The sequence below is a fragment of the Bombina bombina genome, chromosome 6, assembly GCF_027579735.1.
Source record: "Bombina bombina isolate aBomBom1 chromosome 6, aBomBom1.pri, whole genome shotgun sequence".
Classification (NCBI taxonomy): Eukaryota; Metazoa; Chordata; class Amphibia; order Anura; family Bombinatoridae; genus Bombina; species Bombina bombina.
In genome coordinates, this window is record NC_069504.1 from 532880425 (window position 1) to 532902307 (window position 21883).

A 21883-nucleotide genomic window follows, 5' to 3' on the forward strand; every position below is an offset into this window, starting at 1 on the left:
ACATATTTTAATTACAAGCTTCTAAAATTGTTAGTACCTCTCAGCTAATGTACCTCACTCTAATTGTATTTGCATTTTTAGCCCATTGATGTCATATCTAGCTACTCTTAACAATCAGATATACTGAGTTGAGATGTCGTTTGGCTTTGTTGCCCTGCACTTTAAATGTTAGAAGAGCTCTAATTGTATTTCCATATGTGATTTTCGTTAGCTGAGTTATAAATTACTTTACCATTTATGTTTAATCTCAGCTACTATGTAATTAACAGCAATATATATATATAGTTTAATGTAACTTTGGTGATTATAATCACATGTGTGAACTGTGAAAACTGCAAGAAAACAAATAAAGAAAAAATCTGCAAAACATGTCTTGGCATCTGCCAGATAAAGTCCCACATATCTCTAAACCATAAATATTTATACTGATCTTAATTCACTAAAATACCTTGTCCACAAGGCACAAATGACTATTAAATGTGAAAATATTAATCCAGCTATTATGTATCTTGATACTTAAGTGCATATCAACTATCTGATATATGCATAACCAATGATGAGGTTGGAGTTAAAGGATATTGCTTGCTGAATGATTCTGGATTGGGAACAGAGCTTGGGGTGTAGGGAGGCTAAATCAGTGTGTACATCTCTGGAGTGCTTATTCAGGGGATACAGCTCAAGAGACACCGGGTGGGATTTTTACAAGATGTGCATTCGCTCTGATTGTGGTTAAAGGGACAGTGTACTGAAATTTGTTTTTCCCTTAATGTGTTTCCAAATTATGACTTGTTAAACCAGCTGCATAATATATTAGAAATAGAATGCTTCTTTAGGTTTATTTATAGCTGTTTTCTCTTTGAAATCACAACCCATCAAAATGGGTTGAGCTTGCAGGGAAATCATATAGCCTTCATTATTATTATTCATTTTTGTACACACACATGCTTCTTTATATTATCTCTATCTGTAAACTTTGAGGGAACAATTAAACATTAATATTTTGTTACTTATCTCTCCTACCTCCTACTGGGAGTGTAATTTCTTCTCCTAGCTACATTTTCACAGCTTTTCTATAAGCCTAATATTAAGTGTAAAAACTTTCCGAATAAGCAAAGATACCACAGGCAAAATCACTGATTTCAAATGCCCAAAAAAGGTAAATTAGTTATTCGTAAACAATCTAATACACTCCAGCAGGTAAAATTGATCATTGGGAACAAATTTAAGGGGACAAAATGTAGGGTATGCTGTACCTTTAAGGAAAATGGTGAAAATGGGATTGGGGTGTATTATTTTGTATTATCTGGATCATAAATTCACTTTATTTGTGGAGTGTTTATAAAAGTGTTGGTGTATAATTTGGACTTAGAAAAGAGTTAGAGGAGATGCAAATACATTGCTGGACTATTACGCACCTGCAGATTCAGAATTGAGCAAACACTTGTGAAGTTTTTAAATAAAATGTGACCAGTAGTGGCCTTGATGTGCTGACTCAGAGGGGTGCAAATGGAATGGAGATGTAATGTGATCAGGGGTCTGAGTTTTGGGGTATTAGCAGCACTAGGACTTTACAATATATGAGATCCTGCATATAAGACGCACAGTACCAGCTGCTCCACAAGCAGATAATGATGGCTGTAACAAGCAGCGTGTGCTTCTGCGGCTCGTGCCTTTATAGCATCACGTGCCTCTTGGTCCCACTGTCTGCACCTCTTATGCAGTTATCTACGGATGTCATATACAGATCTGTACTTCTTTTCCTTAAAAGTAATGTTACATGTATACTTTCTATACATTAATTTATTAACATTTTAATATAGATCATATAATTATTTTTATACTTTTGAAGTATATTTATTAACATCTATTTGTCATTGGTGTTGACAGAAGATCATTTAGAAAGACAATCATGGTGTGTTTGCATTCTGTAAGTGTTATATCATAGATGATAGCACAGTAAATTTTTGTGATTTCAAGCACTATATCCTGTGACGCTGGGCTGTCACTAATTATCTCAGACAATAAGCACTGTGATATTACTGTGACACTGGCACCAAGTATATCAGACAATAAGCACTGTGATATTACTGTGACACTGGCACCAATTAGCTCAGACAATAAGCACTGTGATATTACTGTGACACTGGCACCAATTAGCTCAGACAATAAGCACTGTGATGTTACTGTCACTGTAATATCACAGTGCTTATTGTCTGAGCTAATTGGTGCCAGTGTCACAGTAATATCACAGTGCTTATTGTCTGAGCTAATTGGTGCCAGTGTCACAGTAATATCACAGTGCTTATTGTCTGAGATAATTTGTGCCAGTGTCACAGTAATATCACAATGCTTATTGTCTGAGCTAATTGGTGCCAGTGTCACAGTAATATCACAATGCTTATTGTCTGAGCTAATTGGTGCCAGTGTCACAGTAATATCACAGTGCTTATTGTCTGAGATAATTTGTGCCAGTGTCACAGTAATATCACAATGCTTATTGTCTGAGCTAATTGGTGCCAGTGTCACAGTAATATCACAATGCTTATTGTCTGAGCTAATTGGTGCCAGTGTCCCATTAATATCACAATGCTTATTGTCTGAGCTAATTGGTGCCAGTGTCCCATTAATATCACAGTGCTTATTGTCTGAGCTAATTGGTGCCAGTGTCACAGTAATATCACAATGCTTATTGTCTGAGCTAATTGGTGCAAGTGTCACAGTAATATCACAATGCTTATTGTCTGAGCTAATTGGTGCCAGTGTCACAGTAATATCACAGTGCTTATTGTCTGAGCTAATTGGTGCCAGTGTCACAGTAATATCACAGTGCTTATTGTCTGAGCTAATTGGTGCCAGTGTCACAGTAATATCACAGTGCTTATTGTCTGAGCTAATTGGTGCCAGTGTCACAGTAATATCACAATGCTTATTGTCTGAGCTAATTGGTGCCAGTGTCCAATTAATATCACAGTGCTTATTGTCTGAGCTAATTGGTGCCAGTGTCCCATTAATATCACAGTGCTTATTGTCTGAGCTAATTGGTGCCAGTGTCACAGTAATATCACAATGCTTATTGTCTGAGCTAATTGGTGCCAGTGTCACATTAATATCACAGTGCTTATTGTCTGAGCTAATTGGTGCCAGTGTCACAGTAATATCACAATGCTTATTGTCTGAGCTAATTGGTGCCAGTGTCCCATTAATATCACAGTGCTTATTGTCTGAGCTAATTGGTGCCAGTGTCACAGTAATATCACAATGCTTATTGTCTGAGCTAATTGGTGCCAGTGTCCCATTAATATCACAGTGCTTATTGTCTGAGCTAATTGGTGCCAGTGTCACAGTAATATCACAATGCTTATTGTCTGAGCTAATTGGTGCCAGTGTCACAGTAATATCACAGTGCTTATTGTCTGAGCTAATTGGTGCCAGTGTCACAGTAATATCACAATGCTTATTGTCTGAGCTAATTGGTGCCAGTGTCACAGTAATATCACATTGCTTATTGTCTGAGATAATTGGTGCCAGTGTCACAGTAACATCACAGTGCTTATTGTCTGAGCTAATTGGTGCCAGTGTCACAGTAATATCACAGTGCTTATTGTCTGTCTGAGATAATTTGTGCCAGTGTCACAGTAATATCACAATGCTTATTGTCTGAGCTAATTTATGCCAGTGTCACAGTAATATCACAGTGCTTATTGTCTGAGATAATTGGTGCCAGTGTCACAGTAATATCACTTTGCTTATTGTCTTAGGGAATTGGTGCCAGTGTCACAGTCTGTAATAATAATAAATAAAAAAAAAAGTGTCAAATTTACATTTTGGGGGGGGGGGGGGGTAGGGGGCCCTTCTTAGATTCTTGCACCTGGGCCCTGTGGATTCTAGTTACGCCTCTGCATTTTAAATAAAGATACCAAGAGAATAAAGAAAATTTGATAATAGGAGTAAATTAGAAAGTTGCTTTAAATTTCATGCTCTATCTGAATCACGAAAGAAAAAAAAAATTGGGTTCAGTGTCCCTTTAAGTGTCTGTGTACAGTAAACAGTTACAAATGTATAAAAACCTGTAGGCTGAGGGTTTGATACAATGTATCCATGTAGGTGAGCAGAGCTGGCTGGCTGTGGAAAGTCTATGGGGAAAACAGGGACTTTACACCCCAAAATATGGCTCCCCTTTTTGTTCCTGGAGACACAAACACTGCAGCATTGTTGGTAGCCCTCATCTGAACCCCCACGCCAATTTTTGTAGGAAAATAATGAGCTATGGCTGAGAAAATAATTTAGAATGCTAAACTAAGATTTTACATTACATGCTGAATACATTTTAGGAGCCAGAGATGTTTATTATTACAGAATTTATATAAACACATCTCCATGTTAATTATAATAATAATAATAATGTTAAATAATACTAATGTGCATAAAATATATAGAAAATATAGAGAACAATTAAAACTAGCAAAAACGTATATAATAATAATTCATTTAATTGAAAAAAAAAAATATACAATGCACATTTACTTTTTTCAATTAAATGAATTGTTATTATAAAGTTAGTATAGAAATAATATTATGACGCCTGAACAGAAGGCGTTATGTCGGTCAAAGGCCTAGTTCCAGAGAAATACACAATTGAGGCATTCCTGCGCAAGGTATTGCAGACTACTCTGGAAAATGAGAGGTTAAAATCTTCGGCCAAAAAAAAAAAAAATGCTTCTGACAGGTCGAATGCGATTGTCTGAGTTTGGGCTCCCTCGGCCCCCGTCGCAGCTGACTCTCCCTGTCACAGCCACGGACACGGCGGTGTTACGTAGCTGGGCGGCTCGGGGAGGGGTGTGGACTGAAGGCGAAGGAAAGGGGGACTACATCGAAGGAAGACTAGTAGGCGGAAGATGGACGAAATAGATCCCGTTCTCTCTCGGATTGTATAGAAGACAGGCTGCCATCGGAACCAAATGCTAGGCGGCTGCTCTGGTCTAGGCCCGGGAAACATGGAGATTAATGATCAGGTAAAGCGGGTCTTCAAATGCCACCACTAGTGCTAGTCCTCCTGCCTCCTGGGACTTGTTGCGCTTTATTGTACTGGGCAAGACTTGATAGCGTATCAGTGACAGCAACAATCCCGAGGAACACAAACGGGCCACTTACAGTATAGCCAGATAACAACTCCCCTCTAATGTTCAGCTAGCCGTTATACTATACCATACTATCCAACGCTAGTATCAGCTCACTTTTTAAAGTTTATTGACGTAAAACACTAGCTTAACTTTTCGAAATGCATCTACAACGAACCTTTGCTGCTGGAGATCCTACGTAATCCATAAGGGAGAATATTGTTTGTTGTCGCAGCTGATTGGAGTGCTGCATGGTGCTAGAACACACTTCTACATTATTAGTATTATTGTGTTCTACTCCAGTATGTGCCTAATCTCAAGAACCAATATTGAATCATTCAGTTCGTTTTATCACCCAATAATGTAGAAATTGTAAATACTATTAGAGTTTTCAGATTACTGTACATGAAATAACCTAAAATGTATGTTTTTTATTTTTACACCTTGGTTCCACCACTTGTTTCAGTAACACTTAGCAATGACTTTCTGTGTTAGTTACCCTGAGACTAATATGATGGATGTTTATGGAAAGGTGATTACACCTGGTTGCTGACCTAAATCCATTCACTCCTCTCGTTTCTGAAAACTAATAGATAATTTAATTACCCAAAGCACATTTTAAAAGTGTATATATATATATATTTAAAATATACACATTTTTAATAAATAGAACCAGGAAATATGTAATATGATTGGAAAAGTTGAGTTTTTGAAGTCTCTTTCCTTTTATGTAAAGCTTTGAACAATAAGCCATTAGAGAATATCCTTCATTTAAGTCTTATACTACAGCAGACAATATTTGTCTAATATGAAAAAAAATCACTGAATGTTGTTTTTAAAAATAAAAAGCATAATATTAGATTCAACAGTTTGCAAATATATCCTTGTTAATCTTGCTGTCAGTTATAATTTTGGATTGGCACCTGTGGAAGTATTATTTAGAACTAGTTTTCTATTTATTTAATGAACAGCTATAAAAAAAAAGTCAGAATAATATTTGTTTAGAAAAGTGTGGCACTAACATTTTGTTGACACATCGTTTTCAGAAATATCCTATATTGTGGAACACTTCATCCATGGAGGGATAATATGCTAACATATTTTTTTTATAAGCAATAATTAGGGGTTTGAATGATTACTACTGCTATGTAAAAACTTTTTAAAAAGGCAAAGCAATCTCTTTTTGAGTATTTGCCTCATATTTCACTCAATTTTAGGACAGGGTAAATTCTTGCTCGTCTGCTGTTATTTTTTTGTTTGCAGTCTCAGAGTGTTGAAAATATGTAAAAATATATAAATGTGCTTTATTTTTTGAAAATTGGATGCTCCAGGGTGGAATAAACTGACTTTTTCGGTGGGAGATGACCTTATGACCCAGTGAGCAGTAGATTAATATGATAAAATTGTATACAGCATGCACCTTCCAGTTAGTTTCACTTGAAAAAGAAGCAGGTTTTACTTAAAAAGTGAAGGTAAACTGAAAGCAATGTCTAATTCTCATATGATCCTAAAATAAAAATAAACATGAGTTTAAGGCATGAAAAATTACAATGTTCAATATTAATACCTTTTTTATTTTGAACGCAACAGCTACTATTTATTGCTATCCGCTGACAGCCCAGAGACAAACCATGTGTGTTTTTTTTTTATGACGATAATTGTGTGGTCCAATTAAATCCATGGTGTTTTGGCATTTAAAGGGACATACCACCCACATTTCTTTCATGTAATTAGCAAGTGACGTATGGGATATACATTCCTACCAGGAGGGGCAAAGTTTCCCAAACCTCAAAATGCCTATAAATACACCCCTCACCACACCCACAATTCAGTTTTACAAACTTTGCCTCTGATGGAGGTGGTGAAGTAAGTTTGTGCTAGATTCTACGTTGATATGCGCTCCGCAGCAAGTTGGAGCCCGGTTTTCCTCTCAGCGTGCAGTGAATGTCAGAGGGATGTGAGGAGAGTATTGCCTATTTGAATGCAGTGATCTCCTTCTACGGGGTCTATTTCATAGGTTCTCTGTTATCGGTCGTAGAGATTCATCTCTTACCTCCCTTTTCAGATCGACGATATACTCTTATATATACCATTACCTCTGCTGATTCTCGTTTCAGTACTGGTTTGGCTTTCTACAAACATGTAGATGAGTGTCCTGGGGTAAGTAAATCTTATTTTCTGTGACACTCTAAGCTATGGTTGGGCACTTTGTTTATAAAGTTCTAAATATATGTATTCAAACATTTATTTGCCTTGACTCAGAATGTTCAACTTTCCTTATTTTTCAGACAGTCAGTTTCATATTTGGGATAATGCATTTGATTTAATCATTTTTTCTTACCTTCAAAATTTTGACTTTTTTCCCTGTGGGCTGTTAGGCTCGCGGGGGCTGAAAATGCTTCATTTTATTGCGTCATTCTTGGCGCGGACTTTTTTTGGCGCAAAAATTCTTTTCCGTTTCCGGCGTCATACGTGTCGCCGGAAGTTGCGTCATTTTTTGACGTTATTTTGCGCCAAAAATGTCGGCGTTCCGGATGTGGCGTCATTTTTGGCGCCAAAAAGCATTTAGGCGCCAAATAATGTGGGCGTCTTATTTGGCACTAAAAAATATGGGCGTCGCTTTTGTCTCCACATTATTTAAGTCTCATTTTTCATTGCTTCTGGTTGCTAGAAGCTTGTTCTTTGGCATTTTTTCCCATTCCTGAAACTGTCATTTAAGGAATTTGATCAATTTTGCTTTATATGTTGTTGTTTTTTCTCTTACATATTGCAAGATGTCTCACGTTGCATCTGAGTCAGAAGATACTACAGGAAAATCGCTGTCTAGTGCTGGATCTACCAAAGCTAAGTGTATCTGCTGTAAACTTTTGGTAGCTATTCCTCCAGCTTTTGTTTGTATTGATTGTCATGACAAACTTGTTAAAGCAGATATTTCCTTTAGTAAAGTACCATTGCCTGTTGCAGTTCCTTCAACATCTAAGGTGCAGAATGTTCCTGATAACATAAGAGATTTTGTTTCTGAATCCATAAAGAAGGCTATGTCTGTTATTTCTCCTTCTAGTAAACGTAAAAAATCTTTTAAAACTTCTCTCCCTACAGATGAATTTTTAAATGATCATCATTCTGATTCTGATGACTCTTCTGGTTCAGAGGATTCTGTCTCAGAGGTTGATGCTGATAAATCTTCATATTTATTTAAAATGGAATTTATTCGTTCTTTACTTAAAGAAGTTCTAATTGCTTTAGAAATAGAGGATTCTGGTCCTCTTGATACTAATTCTAAACGTTTGGATAAGGTATTTAAATCTCCTGTGGTTATTCCAGAAGTTTTTCCTGTTCCTAATGCTATTTCTGCAGTAATTTCCAAAGAATGGGATAAATTGGGTAATTCATTTACTCCTTCTAAACGTTTTAAGCAATTATATCCTGTGCCGTCTGACAGATTAGAATTTTGGGACAAAATCCCTAAAGTTGATGGGGCTATTTCTACCCTTGCTAAACGTACTACTATTCCTACGTCAGATGGTACTTCGTTTAAGGATCCTTTAGATAGGAAAATTGAATCCTTTCTAAGAAAAGCTTATCTGTGTTCAGGTAATCTTCTTAGACCTGCTATATCTTTGGCTGATGTTGCTGCAGCTTCAACTTTTTGGTTGGAAACCTTAGCGCAACAAGTAACACATCATGATTCTCATGATATTATTATTCTTCTTCAGCATGCTAATAATTTTATCTGTGATGCCATCTTTGATATTATCAGAGTTGATGTCAGGTTTATGTCTCTAGCTATTTTAGCTAGAAGAGCTTTATGGCTTAAGACTTGGAATGCTGATATGGCTTCTAAATCAACTCTACTTTCCATTTCTTTCCAGGGTAACAAATTATTTGGTTCTCAGTTGGATTCTATTATTTCAACTGTTACTGGTGGGAAAGGAACCTTTTTACCACAGGATAAAAAATCTAAGGGTAAAAACAGAGCTAATAATCTTTTTCGTTCCTTTCGTTCCAACAAAGAACAAAAACCTGATCCTTCATCCTCAGGAGCAGTTTCAGTTTGGAAACCATCTCCAATCTGGAATAAATCCAAGCCAGCCAGAAAGGCAAAGCCTGCTTCTAAGTCCACATGAAGGTGCGGCCCTCATTCCAGCTCAGCTGGTAGGGGGCAGGTTACGTTTTTTCAAAGAAATTTGGATCAATTCTGTTCACAATCTTTGGATTCAGAACATTGTTTCAGAAGGGTACAGAATTGGTTTCAAGATGAGACCTCCTGCAAAGAGATTTTTTCTTTCCCGTGTCCCAGTAAATCCAGTAAAAGCTCAAGCATTTCTGAATTGTGTTTCAGATCTAGAGTTGACTGGAGTAATTATGCCAGTTCCAGTTCAGGAACAGGGGATGGGGTTTTATTCAAATCTCTTCATTGTACCAAAGAAGGAGAATTCCTTCAGACCAGTTCTGGATCTAAAAATATTGAATCGTTATGTAAGGATACCAACGTTCAAGATGGTAACTGTAAGGACTATCTTGCCTTTTGTTCAGCAAGGGAATTATATGTCCACAATAGATTTACAGGATGCATATCTGCATATTCCGATTCATCCGGATCATTATCGGTTCCTGAGATTCTCTTTTCTGGACAAGCATTACCAGTTTGTGGCTCTGCCGTTTGGCCTTGCTACAGCTCCAAGAATTTTTACAAATGTTCTCGGTGCCCTTCTGTCTGTAATCAGTGAACAGGGTATTGTGGTATTTCCTTATTTGGACGATATCTTGGTACTTGCTCAGTCTTTACATTTAGCAGAATTTCATACAAATCGACTTGTGTTGTTTCTTCAAGATCATGGTTGGAGGATCAATTTACCAAAAAGTTCATTGATTCCTCAGACAAGGGTAACCTTTCTGGGTTTCCAAATAGATTCAGTGTCCATGACTCTGTCTTTAACAGACAAGAGGCGTCTAAAACTGATGGCAGCTTGTCGAAACCTTCAGTCACAATCATTCCCTTCGGTAGCCTTATGCATGGAAATTCTAGGTCTTATGACTGCTGCATTGGACGCGATCCCCTTTGCTCGTTTTCACATGCGACCTCTTCAGCTTTGTATGCTGAATCAATGGTGCAAGGATTACACAAAGATATCTCAATTAATATCTTTAAAACCGATTGTTCGACACTCTCTAACGTGGTGGACAGATCACCATCGTTTAATTCAGGGGGCTTCTTTTGTGCTTCCGACCTGGACTGTAATTTCAACAGATGCAAGTCTCACAGGTTGGGGAGCTGTGTGGGGATCTCTGACGGCACAAGGAGTTTGGGAATCTCAGGAGGTGAGATTACCGATCAATATTTTGGAACTCCGTGCAATTTTCAGAGCTCTTCAGTTTTGGCCTCTTCTGAAGAGAGAATCGTTCATTTGTTTTCAGACAGACAATGTCACAACTGTGGCATACATCAATCATCAAGGAGGAACTCACAGTCCTCTGGCTATGAAAGAAGTATCTCAAATTTTGGTTTGGGCGGAATCCAGCTCCTGTCTAATCTCTGCGGTTCATATCCCAGGTGTAGACAATTGGGAAGCGGATTATCTCAGTCGCCAAACGTTGCATCCGGGCGAATGGTCTCTTCACCCAGAGGTGTTTCTTCAGATCGTTCAAATGTGGGAACTTCCAGAAATAGATTTGATGGCGTCCCATCTAAACAAGAAACTTCCCAGGTATCTGTCCAGATCCCGGGATCCTCAGGCGGAGGCAGTGGATGCATTATCACTTCCTTGGAAGTATCATCCTGCCTATATCTTTCCGCCTCTAGTTCTTCTTCCAAGAGTAATCTCCAAGATTCTGAAGGAATGCTCGTTTGTTCTGCTGGTAGCTCCGGCATGGCCTCACAGGTTTTGGTATGCGGATCTTGTCCGGATGGCCTCTTGTCAACCGTGGACTCTTCCGTTAAGACCAGACCTTCTGTCACAAGGTCCTTTTTTCCATCAGGATCTGAAATCCTTAAATTTAAAGGTATGGAGATTGAACGCTTGATTCTTCGTCAAAGAGGTTTCTCTGACGCTGTGATTAATACTATGTTACAGGCTCGTAAATCTGTATCTAGAGAGATATATTATAGAGTCTGGAAGACTTATATTTCTTGGTGTATTTCTCATCATTTTTCTTGGCATTCTTTTAGAATTCCGAGAATTTTACAGTTTCTTCAGGATGGTTTAGATAAAGGTTTGTCCGCAAGTTCCTTGAAAGACAAATCTCTGCTCTTTCTGTTCTTTTTCACAGAAAGATTGCTATTCTTCCTGATATTCATTGTTTTGTACAAGCTTTGGTTCGTATAAAACCTGTCATTAAGTCAATTTCTCCTCCTTGGAGTTTGAATTTGGTTCTGGGGGCTCTTCAAGCTCCTCCGTTTGAACCTATGCATTCATTGGACATTAAATTACTTTCTTGGAAAGTTTTGTTCCTTTTGGCCATCTCTTCTGCCAGAAGAGTTTCTGAATTATCTGCTCTTTCTTGTGAGTCTCCTTTTCTGATTTTTCATCAGGATAAGGCGGTGTTGCGAACTTCTTTTGAATTTTTACCTAAAGTTGTGAATTCCAACAACATTAGTAGAGAAATTGTGGTTCCTTCATTATGTCCTAATCCTAAGAATTCTAAGGAGAAATCGTTGCATTCTTTGGATGTTGTTAGAGCTTTGAAATATTATGTTGAAGCTACTAAATCTTTCAGAAAGACTTCTAGTCTATTTGTTATCTTTTCCAGTTCTAGAAAAGGCCAGAAAGCTTCTGCCATTTCTTTGGCATCTTGGTTGAAATCTTTAATTCATCTTGCCTATGTTGAGTCGGGTAAAACTCCGCCTCAGAGAATTACAGCTCATTCTACTAGGTCAGTTTCTACTTCCTGGGCATTTAGGAATGAAGCTTCGGTTGATCAGATTTGCAAAGCAGCAACTTGGTCCTCTTTGCATACTTTTACTAAATTCTACCATTTTTATGTATTTTCTTCTTCTGAAGCAGTTTTTGGTAGAAAAGTACTTCAGGCAGCGGTTTCAGTTTGAATCTTCTGCTTATGTTTTTCGTTAAACTTTATTTTGGGTGTGGATTATTTTCAGCAGGAATTGGCTGTCTTTATTTTATCCCTCCCTCTCTAGTGACTCTTGTGTGGAAAGATCCACATCTTGGGTATTTATATCCCATACGTCACTAGCTCATGGACTCTTGCTAATTACATGAAAGAAAACATAATTTATGTAAGAACTTACCTGATAAATTCATTTCTTTCATATTAGCAAGAGTCCATGAGGCCCGCCCTTTTTTTGTGGTGGTTATGTTTTTGTATAAAGCACAATTATTCCAATTCCTTATTTTATATGCTTTCGCACTTTTTTATCACCCCACTTCTTGGCTATTCGTTAAACTGAATTGTGGGTGTGGTGAGGGGTGTATTTATAGGCATTTTGAGGTTTGGGAAACTTTGCCCCTCCTGGTAGGAATGTATATCCCATACGTCACTAGCTCATGGACTCTTGCTAATATGAAAGAAATGAATTTATCAGGTAAGTTCTTACATAAATTATGTTTTTTTATTTTATAATTTAGAAAGATAATGTAATTTTAAACATCTTTCAAATTTACTTATATTATCTAATTTGTTTTATTCTCTTGATATGCTTTGATGAAAAGCATATCTAGATATGCTCACTAGCTGCTGATTGGTTGCTGCACATAGAAGCATCGTGTGATTGGCTCACCATGTGCATTGCTTTTTCTTCAACTAAGGATATTTAAAAAATGAAGCAAAATAAATAATGGAAGTAAATTGTATTGTTGTTTAAATTTCTATTCTCTATCTGAATCATGAAAGAAAGATTTTGGGTTTAGTGGCCCTTTAAGCATCGGGAAAAAAAAATTAAATTCCTTTGCGCATGTGTTAGTGACGTCATGCAGCTTCTGATTCAGTATTTAGTGTGACCTCCCTTGGCACTGAGCACACCTTGAACTCTTTTGGCGAGACTGTCCTGAAGTTTTCTGAAGTAATCTTTTGGTATATTGTACCAAGCTTCTTTCAGCACTTCCCAGAATTCTTCTTAAGATTTAGGTTGTCTTTTATTTATTTCTCTGTCCAGATGATCCCATACTGCCTCTATAATTTTCAGGACTGGACTCTGACTATCAGTGTTTTATCAGCTGTTTTTCTCTCCAAATATGATTTCACTGTGTGCTTGGGATCGTTATCATGCTGAAAAATAAAACCATTCCCAATCAGGCATGATGAATTAAATCCATGTTTCACTAAAGGCCGCAAACACTCATTCTTCTATCTCTCCCCAACTCTTCTTCTCACATGTTGTCGACGATTGGACCCAAAAATTTCAAACTTGGATTCGTCACTCCATAATACTCTTTTCCACTGATCTTCATTCCAATCTTTGTGAGCTTTAGTATATCTTAGCCTTTTCACCATGTTCCCCTTCCGAAAAAGTGGTTTATTGGCTGCTACCCTTCCACAAAGACCATTCCTGGTGAAGCTTCTTTGGACTGTAGAAGGGTCAGGGCTGAGCCAGGTTCTTGCTGGACTTCTTCCGGTCTCTCAAAGAAGAATCTCTGAGAAACTTCTCATCAGATTTCGAATGTTTTCTTGGCCTTCCAGTCCTTTTTTTTTTTTTATTTGTCCTTTGGCCTCTCCTGATTCTTCAAATTTCTTTACAACCGTTTGAATACCACATCTTGAGTATCCAGTTTGTTTGCTGATTTCCCTTTGAGAGTGGCCTTGCTGATGCAAAAGTATGATTTTCTGTCTGTCAAATTCTTTGATTGTTGGCATTTTGAATGATGTGATTGAAAGTTGGTCTTATTAGCTAGCTTCCAATAAATTAAACTCTTACTACATGTGTATGTAATGCTCAAGCACGTCTTGCACAAACCTGGTGTATTAGACTATTTTTTACAGCAGTAATTTTGACGTAATTTTAGGGCAAATACAGGTGTTAGCAATGATATTAATTTGGGTTCTATTCCATTTAGGTTTACGAGAGCCATGTTCGTGCAATTGCTCAAGTGTTAAAGTGATGGTAAACTCTCCCCTTTTTAAAATCAGATCTGGAATGTAAGCGCTATTTTAGATGGAGTTTAATTCATTAGCTGTAATGAAGATGCGCTATAACTTTCTTTTTATTATAGATATGAAATTCAAATACTGCATGCTCCTCCGCCCACTTCAAAAGTACAATTTTCTGTGAGTTAACAGATTGAATTGTTGTCCAATCAGCGCTCTCCCCATATGGCACTTTTGTTGTAGCTAGAGCATTGATTGGAGAGTAATTCAATCATTTAGCTGACGGGAAAATTGACTTTTGAAGTGGGTGGTGTAACGTGGGGTATTTGAATTTCATATCTATATTAATAACTAAGTTATAGCGCATCTTCATTGCACATGATGAATAAAACCCCATCTAAAATAGCGCTTACATTCCAGATCTGATTTTAAAAAGGGGAGAGTTTACCATCACTTTAAGGGGAGGTCACACTAAATACTTGCCGCTTTAGCCTATAGCAGCTGTTTTTTTTTTTTCCTGATTTTTTTTTTTTTTTTTTAAATACTGCATACAAATATCCTGTATTTTCTAGTTTTATTCTAATAAAGAGACTGAGAAATAATTATATATGGTCATTTATACCATTGCTAAAACAAGAAATCTAATGGTGGCCTAAGACTTTTGCACAGTACTGTGTGTGTATATGGATGTGTGTATGTGTGTGTGTGTGTATATATATATATATATATGTATGTATGTATGTATGTATGTATGTATATATATATATATATATATATATATATATATATATATATATATATATATATATATATATATATATATATATATATATATATATATATGTATGTATATATATATATTGCATTTCTCTCTGTGTGTATTTAGTCTCCCTATGGGAAAAAGGGGCAACCAGACGTGGACTCCTTGCTCAGTGTGCTTAGAGGAATACTGCTACACCTCACTGACGAGGCCCAATGAAGGCCGAAACGATCGTCTGGGGTTGCTGTGTTCCTTGTTCAGAGAGGAATTGCCTGGTATTTCGGCGCTGGACTAACCGTAATAGGCGGGATCAGACTGATATACTACAGGAAAGTTCTACTCTGTGAAAAGCATTGCTGGGCTAAAAGAAGTTGCACCCAGGTGGTAAATCGCCATAGAACAGGCTAACAATGGTATTGAGCTGGTTGTTCGTTCCTGTGAGTGCATTTCTCTCTGTGTGTATTTAGTCTCCCTATGGGAAAAAGGGGCAACCAGACGTGGACTCCTTGCTCAGTGTGCTTAGAGGAATACTGCTACACCTCACTGACGAGGCCCAATGAAGGCCGAAACGATCGTCTGGGGTTGCTGTGTTCCTTGTTCAGAGAGGAATTGCCTGGTATTTCGGCGCTGGACTGACCGTAATAGGCGGGATCAGACTGATATACTACAGGAAAGTTCTACTCTGTGAAAAGCATTGCTGGGCTAAAAGAAGTTGCACCCAGGTGGTAAATCGCCATAGAACAGGCTAACAATGGTATTGAGCTGGTTGTTCGTTCCTGTGAGTGCATTTCTGTGTGTGTGTGTGTGTATATATATATATATATATATATCTATCAAAAATTAAAGATAACTGTTGCTGTCCTTATATATATTATTCTGTAGGTATAGACTAGTGTAGACGTAAGCAAAGTATAGTAAATGTGCAAACTCTATTAAAGGGCAGTATAATATAAAAGGCTTGCAGCACTTCAATAGCTTGATAACACCCCCTATATACGCCTTTAATGACAATCAGGATAAATGTCAATGATTGAGTGTGCTTCAGAAAACCGGAGGTTATGGAGTATCGTGAGCGGTATACAAACAGAGTGTGCGGTATCCTCTACTTCTCATATATATTAATTTATATATAATTTACCTTATGCAAGCCTTCCTTTTTTGTATAACATTCAAGTGAATTTAGTTAACAGTTATCTATACATTATTTTAGTATTTATAGATCCTGCAGAGCTGATTTTGGTAATAGGCACATTGTAATTTAAATTTCAAATTAAACTGTAGTATTTCACTGTTTAGGTACTCCTAGAGTTAAATTGTATCACAATGTGTATTTTTGTTTTTACCCAATCAGGGCGACCCTGGTGCTTTTTAAGGTGCTCAGGTGCATAGTCCAGTAGCTATGATTACGGCCCCTGGCCGAAACATGTTAGCGGACTCACTGTTGTGATCGTACTTGTGACGTTTCCTGGAGTGTTTTTATCCTTGTTATAATAAAGACTTTTTGCTTTTAAAGACCGCTGCTAGCAACTTTCTTCTATTATATATATATATATATAAGTCCCAAGATGAGCACTCTCACTTCAACGGTTCAGCAGCCAGGGTGCTAGTGGGTAATAAATAATAATAGCAAGAACTAGCACTCACTGGACTTTTTCAAACACCAAAAAAGTCACATTAAACTTTTTGGTGTTTGAAAAAGTCCAGTGAGTGCTAGTTCTTGATATATATATATACCGGAGGTTGTGGAGTATCGTGAGCGGTATACAAACAGAGTGTGCGGTATCCTCTACTTCTCATATCCTCTACTTCTCATATCCTCTACTTCTCATATATATATATATATATATATATATATATATATATATATATATATAATACAGTTGTGCTCATAAGTTTACATACCTTGGAAGAATTTATGATTTCTTGGCCATATATTTGTGTGTGTGTGTATGTATATGTGTGTATATATGTATATGTTTATATATGTATATGTGTATATATATGTATGTATATATATGTATGTATGTATGTATATATATATATATATATATATATATATATATATATATATATATATATATATGTGTGTGTAAATAGTTGACAACCCATGGTATTGATCTAAGCCCATTTTCGTTTTTCATTCATTCTACCATTTGGCCACCAAATGCGATCATATAAAAATAAAATTAACTTTAAACAAACTAAGTTTCTCACTGAAATTATTTACACACAACTACTGCAGTCATAAGACAAATTGTTGTAAAAGTTTCTCTAGGATCGCTTTTATTCATAAATAGTAGACATGAATGGTTTTGCCAATGGATTTTGGTAATTAGACCGTTAATTTTAGCTGCTCACCACACTTCTGAAATTCCCAGCAGCAAAGGAGTTAAGGGTAATATTTGCTGTAATGTCGGGATTACCCTCCCACCTGACATCTCCTTGATGCCTCACACACAGCTCTTGCTCTTCTGCTGGTCACCACCATCTAAGCTACTGGCAACCAGTCCTCCAGTATGAAGTTTAGGGCTTTTTTGTTTTTTCTTTAGGGATCCGGCTTCCCTCTCCAAGCGATCAGCTTTTAAAATAAAATAATAATAATGAAAAGCTGGTCGCTTGAAGGGGAATTTTGGGAGGGTGGATTCCTACACGAAAGAAAAATCGCAGTATTTTTGTAGTGTAGGGATCCGTCTCTCCCTCTCCTCTTCCAAACAATGTTCTGTAGTGTAGGGACCTGTGTCTTCCTCTCCCCTTCTACGATGGGTCACTTTCCTTCCTTTCTTCCCTTCCACCAGCTCCACTGTCTGTATCGATCGTCAATCTGGCATTATATGGTTAGGAGCACAATCTGTGCTCCCTTACCATATGAAAGGAATTGCCTTCTGTCCACAGCTGCGGTTAACGTTGTCAGTGCTTACAGCGGGGACCCAACATGCAGCAGTGTGTTGGATGTAGGTACTACATCAACACAGTATGCTGGGCAAAGTACTGTGTGATGTAGTTACTATGTCAATATGCTGCAAGGGATTAAATCAGTGGGGAAAAGCAGATCCCCATTGATTTATTGGTAAACAGTGACATGCCTCAAAAGCATAAAAACAGACTCCCCCCCCCTCCGTACAGAAATGTTAATTGGACTAAGGGAAGTTGCTGTTATGATGATTTTGTATCATCCTGTGGAAGCTTAGTTCTGAGATGTAGTAAACACTAGCATAGAACATTGTAAAGAAACTGATAATTATGCTTTATCTAGGGATTTTAGTACTGCGGAACTTCCAGGTAGCTGCCATAAGCCGACTTCTGCAGCTGTTACCAAGGACTCTCTTACTGACCATGCTAGTGGCTTGCAAGATAAAGGCAATACTTTGGTTCCTCAGAGTAAGCTGCTCTACTTTGTAAATGATCACTTAAAGGGCCATAATACCCAAATGTTTAAACACTTGAAAGTGATGCAGCATAGCTGTAAAAAGCTGATTAGAAAATATCACCTGAACATCTCTATGTAAAAAAGAAAGATATTTTACCTCAAAAGTTCCTTAGTAGCCACCTCCCATTGTAAAGGATTTCTAAGCAGCATTTTAGTGTGTCTGTCCTGGGACATCTGAAGGGACTAGCATCGTGCACTCTCATATTTCACCAATCAGGTAAAGGAAGCTTACTATGAAATCTCATGAGAGTTAAGTCAAATCTCATGAGATCACAGTAAGAGTTCATGACCTCAGCACTGCTGATGCTGATTGGCTGCTGTTAATTTCTTCATTTTTTTTAATGTTTTTACCTGCAGCTGGGAGCAGCTGAGTATAACTTTTTACACAGAACTTACTCTGCTGAGCTGAGGAAATTGTGAGGTAAAATATCTTCCTTTTTTACATAGAGATGCTCAGGTGATATTTTCCTGTCAGCTTTTTACAGTTATACTGCATCAGTTTCAAGTGATTTAGCATATGAGTATTATGTCCCTTTAAATGGGACAATGGATATATCTTTGATGGGAGATGCAAAAACTCCTATTTCCATGCTCGTGGAGCTGAATACCAATATAACTCTGACACCCTTTAATAATTATCATGACTTTAAAGATTCTATAGAGCGCTCGGAGGATACGGTCATTAAAAGGGACTCTGTGGTAATCCCAGCTCTTGTTCTGCCTCTAAGGAAGGAACTTTACAGGATTGGACATTATTTGACTACTCATCACCACACCTTATTGCTTAAACACTGCTTTCTTGTTACTTTAAGGACTGGCGTGGGGTAAACGGAATATATGTTTAGTTGGCCATAGTGGCCATTTTCTATATTATTTTATTCTTTTCTAGTGTCGTGTTAGAAGTCTAAAAAGGATTTGTGACAGTAACTCCATACTGTAGTATTACAATTTCCACTTTTATTGGAGACTTGCATAACTGAGGGGCTCCTTCTATTAGGTTTTAAACTGAAATTAGTAGAGTAAATCCTTGTTATGGTGGAAGCTCCTAATTTCTATTTTAGTGATAAGACTACACTTTGTTTTTCTCCTCTAGGATACAAGGGAATTGTGTATGTTTACTATACTTTCCTACCTACTGTTATTGCTTTGTATGATCAGGTTGGCCAAAATATTTGTTTTTGAACAGCTCAATACTATTTTGACAGGTAACCTCACTAATATGACTAGCAGCACCTCATAGCCTTATCTGGATAGCAGTTTTATCTCTAACCTGCTCACTATTGCTTCCTTGTCTGCAGCCGGGACTGGCAAGCTTTAATAACTTCTAATTATTTTATTTTACATTAACCATCATATTTATTTCTAAGAGTCTTTTCTTTCTATTTACTACTTCAGACCAGGGATAGGCACAGACAAAGGCTGTGGTGGACATTTTCCAAAGTACAGACCTTAGCGAAGGACACCAAGGTACATTTGAAATTAAAAACATTATTTTATAGAGCTTAGTGTTATTATACTAATAAAGATACCACTGATCCTATAACCAGCCCTCCTCTGGCTATACCCATGTGCCAGGGTCACTACTGTGTCATTATATAGTGCTGGGTGTTATTATACTGATAAAGATACCACTGATTCTATAACCAGCCCTCCTCTGGCTATACCCATGTGCCAGGGTTACTACTGTGCCATTATATAGTGCTGGGTGTTATTATACTGATGCAGATACCACTGATTCTATTACCAGCCCTCCTCTGGCTATACCCATGTGCCATTGTCACTACTGTGTCATTATATAGTGCTGGGTGTTATTATAATGATGCAGATACCACTGATCCTATAACTAGCCCTCCTCTGGCTATACCCATGTGCCAGTGTCACTACTGTCTCATTATATAGCGCTGGGTGTTATTATACTGATGCAGATACACATCCAGTATTTCACTCAGGCTTTATTTATTCCATAACGTATCACCCAATATCGCTAGCAGTCTCTTGACAAGCCACTAACTTTATTCACACTACATATTTTTTTTATTCCTATTATTTAATGAGAAAGAAAAGATATACTAAGGTTGTGGCGGACACTGCAAAGGCTTGTCACGGACACCAGTGTCCATGTATGGACACCTTGCCTATCCCTGCTTCAGACAAATGCCAGTCACATTGTGATTTTAATAATTTACCTTGAACAACCTATTCCTCCTGAAACTGCTGCTCTTAATATTACACTACAAACAAGTATCCAAGTTTCTTTTTGATGATAGCTATTTACTGTGCAGGGTGCTGAGTCTCTCTTATTTTACTATGTATTAGGAGTGTGGGTGCTTTCCTCTCTGGATGTACCTATAATTGTTAAAGGGATACTAAACCCAATTTTTTTCTTTCATGATTCAGATAGAGCACACAATTTTAAGCAACTTTCTAATTTACTCCTATTTTAAATTTGTTTTCGTTCTCTTGCTATCTAGCAGGAATGTAAAGCTTAAGGAGCCAGCCCATTTTTGGTTCTGAACCTGGGTTGTGCTTGCTTATTCATGGCTAAATGTAGCCACCAATAAGCAAGTTCTATCTGGGGTGCTGAACTTAAAATGGGCCGGCTCCTGCTTTTTAAATAAAGATAGCAAGAGAACGAAGAAAATTTAATATGATTAAATTAGAAAGTTGCTTAAAATTGTATGCTTTATCTGAATCGTGAAAGAAAACAATTGAGTTTAGTATCCCTTTTAAGGTTAATTTAGCTTCATTCATTACCTTATACTCAACAAAGTCTTACATGACATGATAATATTTCCTTGTCATATATTTCTTTCATGCAATTAGCAAGAGTCCATGAGCTAGTGACGTATGGGATATACATTCCCACCAGGAGGGGCAAAGTTTCCCAAACCTCAAAATGCCTACAAATACACCCCTCACCACACCCACAATTCAGTTTTACAAACTTTGCCTCCGATGGAGGTGGTGAAGTAAGTTTGTGCTAGATTCTACGTTGATATGCGCTCCGCAGCAAGTTGGAGCCCGGTTTTCCTCTCAGCGTGCAGTGAATGTCAGAGGGATGTGAGGAGAGTATTGCCTATTTGAATGCAGTGATCTCCTTCTACGGGGTCTATTTCATAGGTTCTCTGTTATCGGTCGTAGAGATTCATCTCTTACCTCCCTTTTCAGATCGACGATATACTCTTATATATACCATTACCTCTGCTGATTCTCGTTTCAGTACTGGTTTGGCTTTCTACAAACATGTAGATGAGTGTCCTGGGGTAAGTAAATCTTATTTTCTGTGACACTCTAAGCTATGGTTGGGCACTTTGTTTATAAAGTTCTAAATATATGTATTCAAACATTTATTTGCCTTGACTCAGAATGTTCAACTTTCCTTATTTTTCAGACAGTCAGTTTCATATTTGGGATTATGCATTTGAATTAATCATTTTTTCTTACCTTCAAAAATTTGACTCTTTTTTTTCTGTGGGCTGTTAGGCTCGCGGGGGCTGAAAATGCTTCATTTTATTGCGTCATTCTTGGCGCGGACTT

General features: G+C 37.4%; 1 protein-coding gene across 2 annotated transcripts in view; it reads left to right on the forward strand.

Annotated features, from left to right (window-relative positions):
- Positions 1-4797: 4797 nt before the first annotated feature.
- The window catches only part of SECISBP2L (SECIS binding protein 2 like), a 407516-nt gene continuing 390430 nt past the window's right edge, over positions 4798-21883 (forward strand). Inside the window, exon 1 of one of the 2 annotated variants that reach the window (XM_053717458.1) lies at positions 4798-5012. In XM_053717458.1, coding sequence (XP_053573433.1) covers positions 4959-5012 — 54 coding nt within the window. In that variant the 5' untranslated portion in view covers positions 4798-4958. The remainder of the gene's footprint in view (positions 5013-21883) is intronic. The other variant, XM_053717457.1, reaches the window with a different exon arrangement.